Source organism: Melanotaenia boesemani, chromosome 20 (genome assembly GCF_017639745.1).
Source record: "Melanotaenia boesemani isolate fMelBoe1 chromosome 20, fMelBoe1.pri, whole genome shotgun sequence".
In the NCBI taxonomy this organism is placed as follows: domain Eukaryota; kingdom Metazoa; phylum Chordata; class Actinopteri; order Atheriniformes; family Melanotaeniidae; genus Melanotaenia; species Melanotaenia boesemani.
This window is the reverse complement of record NC_055701.1, coordinates 16,531,444-16,550,141: the sequence shown is the minus strand read 5'-3', so window position 1 is coordinate 16,550,141 and position 18,698 is coordinate 16,531,444. Positions and strand designations below refer to the sequence as shown.

The 18,698-nt window shown below is 38.7% G+C and overlaps 2 protein-coding genes across 6 annotated transcripts; one reads left to right on the top strand and one right to left on the bottom strand.

The window, feature by feature from the left end:
• Positions 1–1,661: 1,661 nt before the first annotated feature.
• kdm1a (lysine (K)-specific demethylase 1a) lies at positions 1,662–14,382 on the bottom strand. 3 transcript variants are annotated; one of them, XM_041971681.1, is made up of 22 exons: positions 14,314–14,382; positions 13,527–13,563; positions 12,393–12,686; positions 11,892–12,060; positions 11,644–11,777; positions 11,470–11,548; positions 11,291–11,383; positions 11,064–11,170; positions 10,818–10,899; positions 10,474–10,568; positions 8,777–8,794; positions 8,277–8,419; positions 8,058–8,148; positions 7,821–7,955; positions 6,537–6,610; positions 5,660–5,771; positions 5,364–5,496; positions 5,079–5,266; positions 4,237–4,351; positions 3,570–3,697; positions 3,027–3,173; positions 1,662–2,709 (listed from the first exon to the last, which is right to left on the bottom strand). In XM_041971681.1, exons 2-22 carry the CDS (start codon positions 13,554–13,556, stop codon positions 2,509–2,511), a joined length of 2,568 nt encoding a protein of 855 aa, XP_041827615.1. In that variant the 5' UTR covers positions 13,557–13,563; positions 14,314–14,382; the 3' UTR covers positions 1,662–2,508. The 3 variants fall into 3 exon arrangements, with proteins under 3 accessions (XP_041827615.1, XP_041827616.1, XP_041827617.1); XM_041971682.1 differs by having other exon boundaries at positions 11,892–12,057; XM_041971683.1 differs by lacking the exons at positions 13,527–13,563; positions 14,314–14,382 and having other exon boundaries at positions 11,892–12,195; positions 12,393–12,523.
• A 107-nt stretch (positions 14,383–14,489) lies between these two features.
• Positions 14,490–18,559, top strand: tmem30b (transmembrane protein 30B). 3 transcript variants are annotated; one of them, XM_041971687.1, is made up of 8 exons: positions 14,490–14,814; positions 15,201–15,410; positions 15,562–15,669; positions 15,788–15,895; positions 16,126–16,216; positions 16,326–16,463; positions 16,560–16,766; positions 17,623–18,559. In XM_041971687.1, exons 2-8 carry the CDS (start codon positions 15,225–15,227, stop codon positions 17,799–17,801), a joined length of 1,017 nt encoding a protein of 338 aa, XP_041827621.1. In that variant the 5' UTR covers positions 14,490–14,814; positions 15,201–15,224; the 3' UTR covers positions 17,802–18,559. The 3 variants fall into 3 exon arrangements, with proteins under 3 accessions (XP_041827621.1, XP_041827620.1, XP_041827619.1); XM_041971686.1 differs by having other exon boundaries at positions 14,491–14,814; positions 15,215–15,410; XM_041971685.1 differs by having other exon boundaries at positions 14,491–14,814; positions 15,207–15,410.
• The last annotated feature ends 139 nt before the right edge of the window (positions 18,560–18,698 follow it).

Genomic DNA, 18,698 nt, shown 5'->3' with positions numbered 1-18,698 from the left:
AGTGGTGGTGGGGGGGGGGGGTACAACAGCTGACAGCATGCAGAATAAGCAGGCAGACAAATGAGGCAAATTGGTTGGGTACTAAAAGGAAAACCGCAAGCTGTTGTAGAATGCAAAGTCAGCACACACATCTTTTTCTTAAACAGCTACGCCTCGCTTTGTGACAACCACCTTTATTCTTCCTAAAACTTTTAACCAATCATCAAATCTTTATCATCTCTTCTCATACATCAGGTCTCTGATTAGAATACAACCAGCTTGATGACCATGATTTACAGTGAGTGAATTAATTTTGCATTATGTCAGCTTCAAGCTGCCTGGTATTTTCCTACTTTTGGTAAGGTGGTTTGTACACCACCAAGTCTCAACATGTTAAATTCAGTTGCCTGGGTTTTATGTGCAGAACCAAACTGTATAGCTGTCTCATCTCGAACAGACACAGGCTGCTATGCAGTGGTAAGAAAAACTATTTAACATTAAGTAAAAACATTTTAACCAAAGTAGAAACCCTGGTTTAAAATTTTTAGTGGGAAGAATAGAGATGTCATCAGTACACTGTGTATTAACGTGTCTTGAGGCAGCATAGTTAAAAGTCCAGACGGTTTAAACCCACCTGCAGCCATTGCAGTTTAATGTGTCCCAAACACAGCAGTGCCTGTTTGGACCCTGGAACTGCTAAGTTTCAGCCAACGCTGATCCCTGACCTGAATTATTGCAGTGAAGTCAACCATAGAGATGAGTCAGAGGTACTTCAGGTGAGTGGAGGTGGGCTGAGGCCACATGACTGAACATTTTCATATTTTTTACCATCTTTTTTTTTTTATCGTTGTTACGTACCTTTATGTCTATGGGTGTAAGGGAACGAACATACGAGTTGAGTCACGGGTGTATAAGAAGTAAGACAATTTATTCACATATAGTCTAAAAATAGTTACAAATGGGTTCCAAAACTTCTAATATCCCCAAACAAAAAGCCTCACTAAGTTTCAACAAAAAGCTCACGTAAACACAAATCACAATCAACCAACTGAACAGAAAAGATAACTCTGCCCTGAATGACGGGTGATCCGCTGATCCCGGAACTGGAGTAGTCGCTGGCCAATCAGCAAGACGGAGAGGAGTCCTGGGAAGATCACTGCAGACAACCAATCTGCCAATAATTAAATCAGTCTACAGGCTGAAAGGCCTGAAGGCCGTAACAATTATTAAAAGGAAAAAAAAACTGTGATACACATGAGGGGTTATTTATGTTAAATTAAACAACTTGTGACACTGATTTGGTGCTGATTCTTAAGTAGAAATGTAAGAATCTCCATCCACACCACAAACACTGCCATGTTATTGGAAAAACCATTAGATTTTCTGGCATTGAAACAACGGAGTCAAAAAGTTGAATGGAATAGTGGTGCGAGATGGAAACCGAAGGTCTTGATTCACTCTCTGGAGAACTCAAGTCTATTAACATATTTAAATCTGGAGCCAGGGACCCTCATTTCTCCCTCTCACACAACAGTACCACAGACCCTGGGAGGTGGCCAGACCTGGAATGAAGAAGGGTCAGTGGAGGGTCAAAGCAGAAGCTGCCATGTTACTTTTCTACATGCGTGTACAAAGAGTTTAATGCTCCATTTGTGATGGGTGATATTCAAATAACACAAATCAAAATTTAAACCCCGTTTAATTTTAAATAAACACAGACTCAAACTTTGGATTTGTGTCGTCATTTAATAACAAAACATTTTGACAATATAAAATGAAATAGGTCGACAAGTTACTTAGACTTGCAATGGCAAAAAAAAAAAAAAAAAAAAAAAAAAAGAAAAAAGCCATATTATTTTTAGCTTTAAGTACAAACTTTTTAACTACACTCAGCTGCCTAAATGATAGAATTAAATGTATGAGGCATAGAGCTACAGTATAAAGCAATATTTTTAGCCTTAGAGAACCAAGAAAAGACCTCTAGTGTAACAACAGAAGGAAAAATCTTCCTTTTAAAGGCAAATGTTTTAAAGAGGGCGTGTTACTGTGTTGGTCACCTGCTGAGTGTAATGTATGCTTTTTAAGTTTTGTGTTCATTTAGTGTGGATGTTTTTAGCCATCCCTTTAACTTTATACAAGAGCTCATAAATAGCAAATACCCCGCAAGGTCAAATACATCAAGTCATTCCAACTACTGAAAGTAAACACAAGCTTTTGCATTTTAAAATGGAGAAATCACATTTATAAAGTTCACAATGGATTACCACATCAGCTTGTGATAAAACTGAAATATTTTCTTGTTGCATGACAGAGGCTCAGTCTTTGCAATAGTTTGTCATCCTCTCTCATTCAAATGTAGGCAAACTGTAAGTACAAGCTCATATTTAGCCCATTCCCTCTGAAATGCTCCAGTGAAGAAAAAAAACCTGTTTCAGTAAGGTTAATTTTTTTTAACCTTAAGATTTTTATTTTTTTTATGAGCTGCTAGAGTTGATGGGACAGTCAGTCGACAGGATGTACAAGGCCGTTTCAGACGCTGGCGGTGGGCTGAGCCTGCGGAGGGTTGCTAGTGGCTGTGGGTGTGGCTTGTCTGGGAAGTGTGTACATGGCACCCAGGAACTGATCTGCGATACGTCCGGCCTCTCGAAGGCCACTGAGCAGGGCGCCGTGAACTGTAGCGGGATAATTTCTGATGGTGTGTTCGCCAGCAAAGAAGAGACGAGGGACAGGCTGAGAAGAAAAACGAGATGAGTCGAAACTTAAAATTTGAATTAATCCACTGTACCAACAAAAATAAAAGTGGTGGTGGGAAGGAGGGTGGAAGTCGCATTTCAGAACTCTTCAGTCAACACATAACTTGCTCGCATCAATCTGCGTACCAACATCAAAACAGCCAAAAAACATCTGTGTTGGCAATAAACTGCTTCGTTTTGGTTTGGTTGAATATTGTGGGATAACTGGGATGTCTTCCCTCCCCTCACTTTCTCACACACTGACTTATCCAAACACTAGCTGGTATATTAAAGATTCTTTGCATCTGCGCTCACCTGCGAGGCTCCAGGTATGGCTGAGCCAGGTGTGATGGGCTGTGCCATGAGGTCGTAGTCATTACCCGAAGAACCTGCTGCGACGTACGAATAGGAGCCCCTCGCCCAGGGATCTGCACGCCAGCGAGTGACCACAGTTTCCTTTGGCTGCCATGGCAACAGACAACACCACATACATTTTAACAGTTTCCATGATGATATGAGGAGGACCTGTAAACAGCTGGAAGGTGCACTGTTCCAGCTTTGGCCTGCATGCATGTGATTTTTATCCCACTTGAAAACCATAAGCAAATGACTTATAATGACGGGTGGTTTGGATGCGACTCCGCTTACGAGTGCTTTCACATATGTTTGCTGTGTGGTGGTTACGGGGGTAAATCAGGAATGAATTCCACTTGAAATATTGGGGGAAGAGAGAGAGAGAGAGAAAAAAAAAGACTGGGATAGCTATGTCAGATTAAAGAATCCCTATTTTTCAGTGGGAATTTGATGAATGCAAAGAACTGACATCGTGGACTACTGAATTGTTGGGTGCAAAAGTACCTGAGGTACAGCGCTACTTCCAAATATTCCTTTGAGAATTGCCAGGCAGCGTCCGACGATGACATCATCACTGATGTTCTCCATGATACCAGCTGCCTCTCCAGCCATCAGAGCGAGCAGGATTGGAGCTGAAAGAGGAGAAAAAAAAATGTCAAAGAAAATGCAAAACGACTATGTCAGATATCAGAATATACCTAAAATGCACTATAACCTTTACAGGTGAATTGAATTTAACTTTGTCTAAACTTGAATTCACCGTTTTTGAAGGTTTAAGTACTCATTGCACAACATGCTATTCTCTAACAAGAAGATTAAATAAAACTAAAGAAGCATATGATCCATGAATTGACCACTAAATGTTCTGGTTCAGTGGCAACTTGTATTTAAATAGTCCTCTTCATCATACTGTTCACATTCTGACATCATCAGACCAATATAACACTTAACATGACTAGTTATTAAACAAACTGTCAGCTTTTGTGCGAGTAACTGTTTAAGATGAAGGAATTACTGTAACATGATTCTCCTTTAATATCCTACATTCATGAAATAATATCACTTTTCACATTCTTTCTAAAAGTTGAATGTATACTGGCATCAGTAACTTAGCCAAATGCTGATTAAACCCAAGCATTTGCAATGTGTGACACAATCATCATCCTGTTACCTTTATAAAGATTCCAGAAGAGGAAGAGTTCGCCCCTGCTTGCAGTTGTGGAGCCGACATGACCAAACAGGTTAACACTTGGATCCCAGAAGACGCGGTCAAAACACAGCACCACCTTTTACCAGAGAGGAACACAATAAGAAGTCACACAATCCAAATTATTATTTTAGTAAAGAGCTCACTGAAGCTGTCTGTAAGGATAATGTCATGTTCAGCATATTTATTGCCCTCAGAACCACCATGTGCATGATTGCGCTCCCCCTGCTGGACATCCAGCAGCAGCTCCGGTTGCATAATAATGCAGTATTCTCCTCTTTGTTGCAGCAGCACCAGCAGATAAACTATGCCTGCTGCAGATGATGCTGAGCAACAGAGAGAGAGAAAGTTGTGGCGGGTCAGCAGTGACGCAGGAAGAGCACCGGATTACTATTCTAACACAAACAGGCGCTGGCTCCACCTCCATTTGCAGAGAGAAATGTGAAGGGGCAACAAAAAGCTTTCTATTGACAGAGTGCAGGAAAATCCTTCAGGTCAAATTTCATGATAACACCTAGACTGATGTATGAAAGGGGGAAAAAACAAATACAAAAGGAAAGGTGGTGTGGTGCTGCTTTTTGCAAGCAGTAATTAATAAACCTCCAATGAAAATTTAACACAGCATAACGACACTTCTACAAAAGTCAGTTGTATTAGAAACACACTTCAATTTATAATTTACAGCTTGAAATTTAGATCAAACGTGTTCAGATTGAATGTAGTCTAAACAGGTTTAAGATCCCAGAGAGGAAAATAGTCATAACAGCTCATGAAACATGCTCCATATGCGTTTGTAGAAGGCCAACCTTGTTAAGGTTTCCAAAACCCATCCTCTGTATGGCGGATGTCTTCCACTCTGGCAGTGGGGGAACAAACTGGACTGCGGGGGGCTGCTGTTTCAACACACCAAGGGGCAATGTGCACAGCACTGCATCGCACTTGTATATAAAGGTCTGAGTTGTGGAGCGGGTGTTGACAGCTATCACCTCACAGCCTGAAAAGAGAACATATCATTTTTATATATACACACACACTATGCAACTGTGGGATTCTTTGCCACTTTCAAGGTAACACATAAACAGGGCACGTACCAGATGCTGTATATCGGACCTGTCGCACTGCTGTGTTCAGTTTGATATCCAAACCCTCAGCAAGGGCCACAGGAACGCACGAGTAACCATTTCTTACTGTCAGGTGGCTGCCAGTGAACTCAAAATCATCATCCTGGGGAGACATTAATAACCCATTAACCTCCTGAAGAAATTAAACTGACCAATAGAAGCACCTCAAAGTTAAACCAACTTGTAAAGCCCCAAGGTGTCTTTGCATTCCTGACACGTCTTATATCACACCCTCATGACATTTTAAATTGTGTTCGTGTACATACCTGATCCCAGTGCTTGAGAGACAGGGTGGAGAGGGGTGTGGCGTTGGCAAACTCCAAGTTGGCAAAGTGCCAGTCAAGGATCTGCCGATCCCTCGATGAGAGGTAAACATCACTGTGGGAAAGAAGGGAAGACGAGGGACGGCAGCTATTAAGACATCCGAGAGACAGATTTAAAATTGCACACGCCGGGACAACTTAACACAGTAAAACTGAACACATTCCATGAAGTGAAAGCCAATAAAAAAGGTACATTGCCACAGGGCATAACATCACATTTCTTGCCAAGCAAATATTTTTCTAACCATTAAGCAAACCATTTTCACTCAATGATTTGAAAAATATACAAACTGGGATCAAAATTTTGTAACGTTAGACATAAAAAATACAGCTAACCTTCAGAAAAAAGTGGGTAAACAACGAAAAAAGGCTCAGTTTCAATCAGGCTGCAACACCCACATAAAACAAAAAATGTTGAGATTTACATTTGTGTTCTGGGTTATAAAGACAAATCCAGTTTTCGAAAACCCAATCTGGATCAGCAATGATATACATCTGTTTGACATGTACTGTTAGCATTAGCTAGCCTTCTAGCTTTTCCTGTTCTTTTTAAGGTTTTCCTACACATATTTATCATCCTTTAGAGCCAAATGTCATCCAGAGATCTGCTGTGAAATCTATCATGTGTCTGAGTCAAATGTGCTTTTACAAATCTGTTTTCTACTGACGTGTTCAAGCAAAAGTCTAACTTTAGTTAGTAATGGCTGCTTGTAGTTATGGTTGTAAACTGTCAAATGTAATTTCTGTTACACTGGAATTGGATCGAATGTGAAAAAGAACCAAAAATAAAAACAATGTTAAACATCACGGGGGTGCCTACCTGGGTGGATTGGCCTCCAGCTCCTGTAGCTTCTCCTCAAGCTTCACCTGCATCTCTAACAACTCATCATACTCCTGCATGGAGACACAGGTTGTACAGATAAACAATAAGAATGATGACACTTAAAACTTTTTAATAATTGTGGTCTATAAACATCTTCTTTTTTTTTTTTTTCTGGTTATCTTGTATTCTCAAAATGACTTAAATGCTCAAGCAATAATGCTTTAGCATTATTAAGGTCTTGTTTTAAACCAAAAGAGAGTATGCACCATAAGTAAACACCCAAGATACACACTCAACAGGTTTCAGGTCATGTAGAAAAGGACAAACGACTTCGACACAGAGGGCTGACTCAACCTGTTCATCACAAAATAGACTAGAACAACAGCAAAGTCTGTTTATACCACCTACTAAGACAGACCCAGATCCAGGCTCCAACCTTGCAAACCGTCCTGAGAAAACACTAAAAGTAGCAAGAATTCCACAAAGTATCCAAATAAAAATATGCTGAGTGGCACCGCCATCTCCTTACTGGCTTTAAAATTGGATTTTACACTGTAGTCATAAATGCATGTTAGGAGCACATACACACACACACTGTTAAATGCTCTGTCTGTTTTGTTCAAAGTGTGTTTATAAATCTACAAACATAAAGACAGTCAGAGCGTGATTCAAAGCCTTGAAGTGGTTCCTCAGACAGCGCAAGTTCAGATAGCAGCTGTGTTTAACCCAACTAAAAACACACACAGCAGCAGTGGAGGTGATTTATTCTCACTAAAAATAAAACACTAGTACTCACTAATAAAACATCCTAGCAGGACATTAAACAACTTAAAACACAGTCTGTCTGGTTTACTTAAACAAAGCAAATTTTGTGAAGCATCAACCCTGACAAAGAGGTCTGTGAAGTATCCTCTTTAATGAGCAAGTATTTCTTTACCAATGCAAATCTCTTGTAAACTGTTTGACAACTGTTGCCCATTAGATCAAAGTTTCTCTCCTCCTGAATTTTGCAAACATCTACTAATCAACTACAGGAAATCTTTAGTTTAAACTACAGCAAATGAAAACACAGACACTATAAACACAGTTCCACTTTGATAGTTTTTTAAACTTAACTACTTTGAAGTATTTGAAGTACTGGGGTGAAATGTCTGCCAGGTCTCGCCAGATTGGAGGAAATAATCAGGAATTGGGTTTGTGCAATGGCCTGTTAAAATAACTGCTTGAGGAAGTGTGTGAGATATAGAGAGGTGATGCTCTTCATTGATGCTTTGAGCTTACTTTGCAGAGTGCAGTCAGATCGCGGTGTTTGCTCTTCACCAGGAACTCGGCTGTGATATCTCTGGGCGGCTTGACTTCGCTTGCTTCTTTATAATGCTGATGGAGCTCCTTGACCCGTTCCTTCGTGGACACCATCTAAGAAGTGGGGTAAAAAAAAAAAAAAAAGGGAGATTAATGGCATCTCAGGTCATTTGAGACCACTTCAAATTGACTGCAGACAACTTAACTCCTACTCGCCTTGTTGAGAAGATCCCTAAGTTCCTCCTGAGTCTTCACAATCTTTTTCCAGTGTTCAATCTGCTCATCTTTTACATGCTTCTCCTGCAGCCTGAACAAGCAGACACACAATTAGAGATCCTGGTTTAGTTTGCATCTGTATAAGTCTTTTTTTTTTCTAAACCAGATGTACATGGCCCTTCTGCAACCACGACCTTGTGTAGCATCCACCATACTTACTGTATGACGACCTCCAGGGCCTGTCCCAAAGAAACAGGCTTGTTGTTGAGGAAGTTGAAGTCTAGCTGGTGGCTGAGGTAAGATGTGGCCTCCAGTAGTCGGTTGAACTCTTGCTCCACCATCTCATCTTTTTCTTTTGGGACCTGGGCACATTATCCGATAATAAAAAAAATGTGGTAGGAGTAGCACAAAATGCAAGAAAGAGTGGATGGGAAAAGCAGGATAGAGCCAACTAATGTACAATTTTTACAAACTATTTAAAAAAAAACAGAAATTTAATTTTCTGAATATTTAATTCTTTTAATTAACATGCAGAGGGTGGTGTAACATGTTTCCAGTATTAGAATGAAAACACTAAGATGGACCAATTTTACAGATAAAATGTTATAAATGTTAACGCTTTACCTAGCGAACAAAAAACGAAAGTAAAATTCAAATGGAAGAATAAAATATTCAAAATGGAGGTAAGAAATAGATTATGTAAATAAACATATACGTACACTTGTGCACCGTTCCCCCTGTAGAAGATGAAGATGGAAGGGGTTGAAAAGACAAGAAGGGAGAGGAAAGAGAACATGTTCAGTAAACACGACTTTAACCTCAAACAGGCTTGCACAAAAAGTAAAACATGTACATTTAATTTGCTTTTTCCTCAAAAGGATGAAACCAGTTACACATGATGTGGATGCCTCCAAAGCCCTGCAGTCTATTTTCTACTGTAATGGAAGGGCCCGGGAATTAAACCCAAACATCCTACTAATGTTGCAGCCACTAAATGGACACAACAAAAGTGAAGGGGTGGAAACACTCTTTATTCCCAACTTAACGACCTTAAGCTATATCCGTTTTCTGGTCTGCTCTGTACTGAGAGGAAGTAGAGCTGTTGTTGATGACACACAGGGGTAAGTGAATAATAAGTTTACAATTATCCCTGCTACCATGCATGCATCCTCGGGTAAAGGAAGTAACACAAGGTGCTGTTAAAAAATAAATCATGGTTGCACATCTTGCAAGAAGATGTGTACACTTCATTTGCCATCTTTTTTTTTAAATAGAAATATGTCCTAAATTTTAATCTGTGATTTAAAGAAAATATTTTAAATTTTTTTAAATTTGCTAAGATTAGATTCTGTCCATGTAGCACATAAAGCACACAATCCAGTACAGAAATGATTTCATTCAAAATTCTGGGACGTATGTGAGCCACAAGGCTAATGAAGTTACACAAATTAAACAAAGCTGTGAAGTGGAAAACCCTGGAATCAGATCAACAGAACAAGCTTGGAGGAGCGAGTCTGCCATTAACAAGAAGCACCTGCTGATTTGAACCATGACAGGCAACAGGAAATATCAAGAACTGCTCATTTCATGCAGCTGGAAATGTTTAGAAATGACCTAAAATTGTTTAGATATAAGTCAGTCCCAGAAAGACTCTTTTTGGATACACGAAGAAAGAGCTGCAGAAGTCGACTGATGTGGCGTTTTGTAGGGTTGATGCCAGTTTTGATCTTTAGAAATTAGAGCAGCTGATGGCAAATATATCATGTTAAAATGTGCTATGCTGGAGGCTACACAGCATCATAGAGGCTATGATTTTGGTTAGAGCCCACACACACCATTGGTTAAACCATCACATTTGGCTTTAAGTTATTTCTTGAAACCCAAACTTAAAAAACCCATTATAGCTCATATGTCTTGGAAAATGTTGAAAATACTCATGTCACGTTAGTCTTGAAAAGAAGAAAACTGATGCCAGATCAGTGTGATTATAGAATGTAATGGGTTAACCCAGCAGAGACGCCCCATGATGCAGACAATTCATTCAACATTCCTCCAGAGCTTCGAGCTGATCAGGTCTGCAGTCAGGAAGGAATTGTTGTTCACAAAGTTTTGACAAGACATCAAACAAGGCGGTTCATATACTTTTGTTACCAACAAAAACAAATGGGAGTGTGAATACGAATGTCAGTATGAATGAAGCAAGCAAGTATTTTCTAAGCATTGGCTGGATAAGAATAAATCCCACGCAGGGCTCTGCTGCCATTAGCCTCTTGCTATCTTTCAAGCTGGGAAGTCACATCATGATTTCTTAAGAAAATCTGAGCGTCTGGAAATAAAGTTTGTTTACAACTAACTGCAAGTTTTTGATAATTTTTTTTTTTTTTTTTTTTTACAGATAAAAAGATTTTATACTTACAGCCTGCCCATTAGCTTCATACAGTGGACACTTCTGTTTGATCTTGGCAAGCTCCATATTAACCTGCTTACTGATCACAGCCATTGGATTCCCTCCTGTCCAATCACACACACATAAAAACAATGATGCAAAATATATGGTTACCACCCTCTACTGGATAATCTAAGTCACTGCAGTGGTTCTATTGTAAGACCTCAAATCAGGTGAGAGCAAACTGACATGATACATTATAAGAATACGTGTTGTTCTTGTGGAACTTATAGAGAAAACCTGTTTTCACTTTAACTTTAAAACTGACTTTGGCTTATACTTTGAAGGAGAAGAAAAAAAAATTGGATTCTCACCCAGCCCTGTCACCACCATGGCCCCCAGATCTGCAACATAATTGCCCTTCCTAAATGTTGCCACTCTGCCTCCAACACGGTCCTTCATTGAACCAAAAAGTAAAGAGACATCAGTAGAATCACGCTACATTGTGATGACTGTACAGTTTCAAAATAAAAAGATAAATTCAGATAAAAGTATGATTAATAATCACAAAACATGTTATACCAACAACTGATTAAGCAAACATTGTGTTGGTGACCTACCCTGGCTTCCAGCACTGTCACATCCATCCCAAAGCTCTGCAGCTGCCTGGCAGCAGCTAGACCAGAAACACCGCCCCCAATGATGATAACCTTCCCAGTCTTCTTGGCTGTCACAACAAGCAGGAAGTGCATTCAATTATTAAATTTAATACTTGACTTAAATACATGTCAAGGCAGGTAACTAATTTTTGCTCTTAGTGTCAGTGTGACAGACAAAATTAACTCACTGGGTAAAGGCTTAACTCTCTTGTATATACCAAAGTTGATGAGGCCATGCCTTTCTAAGTAGCTGTGTATTCTGTGGACCAACACAGTGTCACCTATAAGAGAAAAAAATATATTAAATTCAAATTTGTACTGGAAAGAAAGAGAAATTAACCCAATAATGTTTCATTGATTCTCTTACTGTTGTATGGAGCTTCAAGCTGCTGTGCTGTGGCCTCAAAGGTCAGTTGAATTTTAGGGTTGTCCAGCCACAGCTGGATCTGGATGGGATTATTAAGAATTAGAGTTGTAATTATGCTTGGCAACAATCATCCGGAAGTTGTGGAAACAAAACAAGATGTAAAGTGACACATACTGTGCGGTTGCGGATGTACAGGAAGACCTTCTGAGTCTGTTGGGGACCGCTGATGATGTCGGGGAAGCAGGCAGCCTCTTGTGATGTCATTCGGTCATGAGGAAGACGGCTCTGGAAAGCAGCTCCTTCAAGACCTAAAAATAAACAGAAGCAATTCTATTATTACTTGGATCTGATGAGGGTATTCGCGTAATGACACAGTTTTTTCAGTTTACGTTTCTTCCCTCATTTTAAAACATCAGACTAACCAGATGGCTCTTCGGGTTCACTGTCGTTCTCCTCCTCTGGTGGTGGTGGTGGAGGAGGGATGACCTGCTTCCTTTCTTTCTCTGCCTTGGCGTTCCTCTCCTCCTCAGAATAATACTCGTCCTCCGACAGATTGGCCAGGCTTTCGTCCATCTCACGGTACTCCACCTGCAACAGTAGGCACAATAAAAGCAACATTAAAACCGGCATTCAGACTCCTCAATGCTTTATTTACTCACACTCCTGAGAAGTGCTGAAACTTTTCCAAGAGTAACCAGCAAATACTATTAACATCACCAGCAGACTCTGGAGAAAGGGGGACAAAAAAAGTTTAACTTCCACTGACAGAAGCATATTTGATACCCTGGAACATAAATCTGATACTTAATATATGAAGCCTTTATCAATACAAGCTATTGTGATAGAATGTACTCAATTCACACACTAGTTAAATAGTAATAGAAACTTTCCCTTCTAAGGGTGCAGAAACCTAAAATGTTTACTTTTGCTCGCTTGCGTCGACTCGTCCTGCGGACTTCAGCTGAATCCTGATCGGCCCCTCCAGGGCCTGGCTGGTGGGGGAAAGAGGCTCCTCCAGGTTCCCCACTAGGGGAAGACCTTTCCTTCTTCTTTGAATCCATAGCTCCTGCAGCCGAGGCAGAGGGACCTGTCTGTGCATCAGAACCCAAGGCCCTTTCACCTCCTGATGCTCCAACAGAAGATGAGGAAGAGGAGGAGGAGGAACCAGCATCTGATTTCTTGCTAGACAGCATTATGGAGGATGTTGGAGGCCTCTCCTGAACAAATGGTTAACAAGAATCAAATGAAATCTTTAACAACTGTAATATAATGCAAACACAACTTGCATACAACAGTGAAATCAAATATTGAGTGAAATGGTTAAAACATGAATGTTAAAGTAAAACCAATGAGAAAACTATTATTACAAATTGTTAGATGGAAATGACTACGTGTGGCCAGAAAGTGCATTGGACAAACAAATATTTAAAGTGTGTGTTATTTGTTCAGCTCTGTGTGGCATTTCCAAATGACAAAAAATGTGCATAAAAATAACAGCTAACATGCAAAACCAAAATCTAATCCAAGTTTCTAGCTCACTTTTTTGTAGTTTTTAGGCCTGTCAAAATGATTACACAGCTGCTGCAATTATTTAAAACTGGAAACCTGACTGCTATCTTACCTCCTTCCAGGCATATTTTAATGTCAGTAACTTTTTAAGGTGTGTAGCTACATGTTTTTAAACTAGCTGAATTTTGATTAGCATCAACTGACTTTAACATCTTATTTGTGTAATAAACTGAAAGGATATATAATTAAATAAACACTTATCAATAATGACAATTAAATATTATTTAACTTTTCATTGTTATGACAGCCTTAATGGCCTGGTTAGTAAATTCATTCTGATCAAACTAATTAGATAAAACTCTTATCAGTCTGTCATTCTGAAGCTGTAAATCTATCTAAACAACAACCTGATACTGTCTGGATTTGAGAAATAGACCTCAAAACACCACATCTGCATATTGGATGAAAGAAAAGATGTTAACTAAGCATGGATGTCATGGTTTTATGAAATGAGGGCAGCAAGGTACAGTAACCTTGTCTTGTTTTACCCATTTCTCCGTACACCTGGTAATATCCATTCAAACACTAAGAGACGAAAACAGAACCAGAAATACGGTTACAAACAAGACCAACTGAGCAAAAGTGTGGGCCTTTATTGTGACATAGAATGTATTTTAGATTATAGATAAACCAAGTCAGAAACATCAACTAATATGCCTGCACTTACCATGTTTGCCTAAACATTCAGCATGCTGGCCAAACAAGGCTTTTTGCTATGATAACCTTACAAATGTATTATTTGGGGGGAAAAACGCTTTCACTTTAACCTGTTTAGATAGTGGTGTTTGATTAAGTTTTACAAAAATCGTTAGTCAGAACCCTTCGCTGCCTTTCTGTCGCATTTAATTGATTCCCATTTTGGCTACATAAAGTGATACTAGCTAATATTAGCAACGACAAGGCTAGCACCAGAACCGTTTGAGCTTAGCTTGTGCTCACGGCCGTTTAGCTGTTGATAACGACTTCCATAAAACCCACATAAACCAAATGTCACACTCTTTTAATTTAACTGCAACAAATGTTAAATACCAGACATAAATGCTAATCGCTATCAAATGCAGCTATCATTTAAGTCATAAAAGACCATGCTATGTTAGCTGACGCTAACAATGAGAAGTGGCTAGCTGTGGCATAAGAGCAGGTGCGCCGGCTTTGCACACAGAGATCTGTCTTGATATCCTGACTGCAAAACAAAAAAAGTATGTTTCTTCACATCGGGGAATATATTTTTGTGGAGTATGAAGTGCAAATATTAAATATTAAAAATATTAATACCTCTTAATCCTCCGAAGTTGTCAACACAAAGACGGCAGGGTTGCAGGTCCTCTTTCAACGAACGCTTTCGTGATTGGTGGTATAAAACGTTACGCAACACCCCTCAGTAATATGATTGGTTTAAACAACCGTCCATCAACAAGAATATCCTTTTTTTTTTAATTGCTCCCAGCTACAGACGATACCGATTTTTAAACTTTAGCAGTGCGCCATTCTTATAAAACAAACGTTTTCTATGTTTTAATCGTCTACAAACAGCTATGAATGGAATTTTAAGAACTGAACGGGATTCAGGACTTCCGTTTTTCACTTTTCAGTTTGCATTCTGCTGAGAAACACTAAAACTGATCTGAGTCCTGCAGAAAAAGATGCCTGGCTTGGAGAGGAACAGGAAGAAGAGGTGTGGTTAGGCAGGTAAAGGTGAAGTGCTACATACAGGGAAGCATATCAGTGGTTTGTTGACTGCTTTATTTTTTTACTTCGAGTGGACTCCACTTTGCAGTAAGTAACACAGCCAAATGGGCTCCTTTGATGGACTTTTTTCCCACAAGCCAATTATAATTATAGTTATTGTGAGCGAAGTGTGAGCTTGTTTGTGTTGTGTTGTTAACTAATATGAATGTCGTCGTGAAGATTTTCTTGAGTGTAGCCATTTCGGCGTGGGGTATGTTAAACTGAAGTTTTCAGTTTCATGCTCTACATAAAGAAAATAAATAAAACTACTATAAATAAATTAGGAAATCTAATTTATTTGAACATTAAAAAGAAAAGCTCATTCAAATAGGCTACATTAGGGATTGTTCATCTTGATGACGATAGCATCTAATACATTTAATGTATGATATGGTGTAAACTAGTGAAAATAATATATTTTTAAGTTAATGAAGATTTAGTCCAACAGAACCAAGGAAATGAAGCAAGATCAGAAGTCAACCAACCGGCCTGACAACACCGCCTTCACTCAGCAGAGGCTTCCGGCATGGCAGCCTATACTCTCTGCAGGCATTGTAATCCCAGGGTTTGTTCTCATTGGTCTGGCATTTATCGGGATTGGAGCCGCACTCTTTGTTACTTCGCGGAGCATCCAGGTGCTGGAGGTAGGAAAGAAGTGACACTAATCACGTGCATCTGTAATCTCCCACCTCTCCAGTGAATGACACCTATCTGCTTACAGACTTGTAGCAGGCATGTGAGATTGGTCTTATATCCATCAATAATTAATAAGAAATTGTATTTTTCTTTACACAGATGGACTACACTGGGGATGAGACAAGTTCACCCTGCTACAAATGCATCAGTCCAGATGTCAAGAACTGTGTGTGCAATCTGAATTTCTCCATTGACATCACCTTAAAGGTTGCAGCACTACCTTGCGTGTCTACTCCCAAACGAATAGTGCTTTTTAAATTGTCAGATTAAACTTCCTCTGATTTGATGCTGTGTTTTTGTTTGTTTTTGTGTTCCTTCACAACAGGGACCAGTGTTCTTTTATTATGGCTTGTCCAACTACTTCCAGAACTACAGAAATTATGGGGCATCCAAAGATGATAACCAGCTGTATGGAGACCTTACTTTCTTTCAAGTAAGATAACACAAAACTCCAATTCTCATTTCTAAAAGAAAACCAAAATCCATGTTGCATCTTCTGAAATGAAGAGGACAAATATTTGAACAGTTATTTTTATTTTTTAGTGATCACTTTTGTTTAAGTGTTCAGAACCTAAATCTGCATTTATCTTACAACTACCCACCTAGCAAAAATGATAATCTCAAATCTTATTTTTTAAAAACTGTTTGTTGTATCTTTGGAAGAGCCCCAGTTCCACCTGTTCACCCTATAACTATGACAACAATAAGATACCAATTGTGCCTTGTGGATCAGTAGCAAACAGCATGTTCAATGGTATGTATGACATGTAAATTAACCTTTCAGTAAAGTTTGTATGATGCTTTTTTTTTGTGCATTAAGAAATTGTTCAATATCTTTGTCTGCTTTTGTCTGTTATTTAAAGACACCTTCAAGTTGTATCAAGTCATCGGTGGACAAAAGACGCTGGTGCCCTTTGATGGAAAAGGGATCGCATGGTGGACAGACTACAATGTCAAATACAGAAATCCCAGTGTTACCCCAATCAAAAACGCCTTCAATAGTATTTGGTTTAATTCACTACAATCTTTATCTTAAAATAGAGGTAGCTAAAGACATTTTGGAGTGAGTAAAAATTGGGCTTTTTTTTTTCCTTTAGATACTGTAAAACCCATATTTTGGCAAAAGTACGCTTATGAACTGGACCTCTCAGACTCTACAAACAACGGCTTCATAAATCAAGACTTTCTGGTGTGGATGAGAAGGGCAGCGCTGCCTGATTTCAAAAAGCTGTATCGACGGATCGCAAGCGGTGAATATGAAAATGGACTACCAGCTGGAAACTACTCCCTTGAGATTTCTTACAGTATCCTTTTCTATGTTACAGATCCTGATTCTAAGGCTTTTGCTTAAATTGTTATGTTTGGCATGAGTTCAGCATTTTATTTAATTGACACTAAAAACCACTGGAAAGAAGCCAATTAGAAAATTATGGTTTTTGCATTTGTTTATGCCGACAATTGGAATTATCAGTACTTTTTTATTTAATTTTGCCGCTAGTCATCACAGGGTTATAAAATAATGTTTTAAGACCAGGTAGATCTGAGCACTACATTCATAAAATGCCTTTTTATATACAAAATATACATTCTCCATATGCTTTGAAGCAGTACATTACAGTTAGAATCAGTTGATGATGGACATTGAAATGATTTTAAAATAAGTTTGTAAGAGAGAATACACACAAGCAGTTTCAGATTTTGTAAATATGTCATTACATTAAGTTCCTAACAAGAAATCATGGCAAAATTGGTAGTTAGGTGTTTATGGCAGTGGTTGCTTTTATGTTGGCTTGACCAGATAGCTCATGTTTCGTGTCATGTTACGGCCACAACAGCATAGCCTGTTTATTGTGCTGGTAAAGGTAAGGTGTGGCTCTGCTTTTTAAGTGCTCAGATAGAGCACAATGACTCAGGGATTCCTTGAAGTAACCCAAATAATAAAACAAGGCACATTTCTGGACATAGGTAAATGAGCTATGCAAATAGTGATTGTCGTTTACCCTAGCAGCACCTATGTAAAAGACCTTACCACTGCATTAACAGGCTTTAACCTCTCTCTCTCTCTCTCTCTCTCTATATATATATATATATATATATATATATATATATATATATTTAATATTTCTCTTTATATATATATCCTTAATATTTGGCTCCCAGACTATCCTGTACAGAGCTTTGATGGAAAAAAGAAAGTGGAGTTCAGCAACGTGTCTTGGATGGGCGGAAAGAATGACTTCCTGGGCATTGCCTACCTTGTGGTTGGTTCAATGTGTATCTTCATGTCCATAGTCATGCTCATCGTCTACGCTAAATTCAAGTTTGCCGAAGACGAATGAATAATATTGAGCTGGAACTGACTGAAGGTTCACCATCTGTGTTAACAAATTGGTTTCTGTTTCTTATTTAAAGAGACAATAAAAATTTAGCCTAGTGTTACGAAATAGTAGAATCAACTACAAACTGAGTTGAACATGTTATTCTGGAAAGGGTTGGTATTTATTTTGTTTTAAAGGACTTGATGTTGCAGCTTCCAGAGCGACTGCATATTAGTAACTGACTGTAAAAACTGGGTCATGAATTCCTCTTTGGCCACACGTTCTTGTCCATTGGCACATCAGTGAGATTGGCACAATGGAGATTTTCTTTAAGTGCAAAAAAGTTCTAAGTCAAGCTCTGTAACATTTGTTGGCAGCAGAACTTTTGTGCATCTATATTTCTGAAAATTCTGCTTCCATCTTCAGAAAATGAGTTTCATCCTGGACAGTGACGTTAAAGTAATAAATAACCTGAAAAGCAACGTAATAGCAATTGCATTTAATGATTGTGGTATATATAACTTTATTTGCAAATGAGTGCTGTAAAAATTGTGAATATATTACTCTAACTCAGGAATATGGGCTGCAGGCAATTCTGCTTATGTTTGTGATTATTCTTTGAAACCAAATTTTTACTTAATGCTTATATTTATTTTATAAAATAGCACAAAGCTATAGTGTCTCATTGTCACCAGGACACATCTTGTTACATGAGCATTTTTTCTGGAAATATTTATGCAAATGTGGTTTTTGTGTCTAATAAAGTTTTTACCTCTTTAGCCACTTTATTGTGATTGTTTTTATTTATTTTTTAACTTTCCCTTGTAGGATGAGCTATTGAATCTGTTGCACTTATAACAAATGTATGCATTACATTAATTCTTGTTCAGATTGTTACATCCAGGAATTAGCTAGCAG

Coding starts and splice junctions, on each gene's coding strand:
- kdm1a (XM_041971681.1), bottom strand. CDS start 13,556: ATGGATATTACCAGGTGTACGGAGAAATGG. Junction 4,352..5,078: donor GTTTTGGAAACCTTAACAAG/GTTGGCCTTCTA, acceptor CTCTGGTAAAAG/GTGGTGCTGTGTTTTGACCG. Junction 2,710..3,026: donor CCATACCTGGAGCCTCGCAG/GTGAGCGCAGAT, acceptor TTTTCTTCTCAG/CCTGTCCCTCGTCTCTTCTT.
- tmem30b (XM_041971687.1), top strand. CDS start 15,225: ATGAAGCAAGATCAGAAGTCAACCAACCGGCCTGACAACACCGCCTTC. Junction 16,217..16,325: donor AGCAAACAGCATGTTCAATG/GTATGTATGACA, acceptor TGTTATTTAAAG/ACACCTTCAAGTTGTATCAA. Junction 16,464..16,559: donor AATCAAAAACGCCTTCAATA/GTATTTGGTTTA, acceptor TTTTTCCTTTAG/ATACTGTAAAACCCATATTT.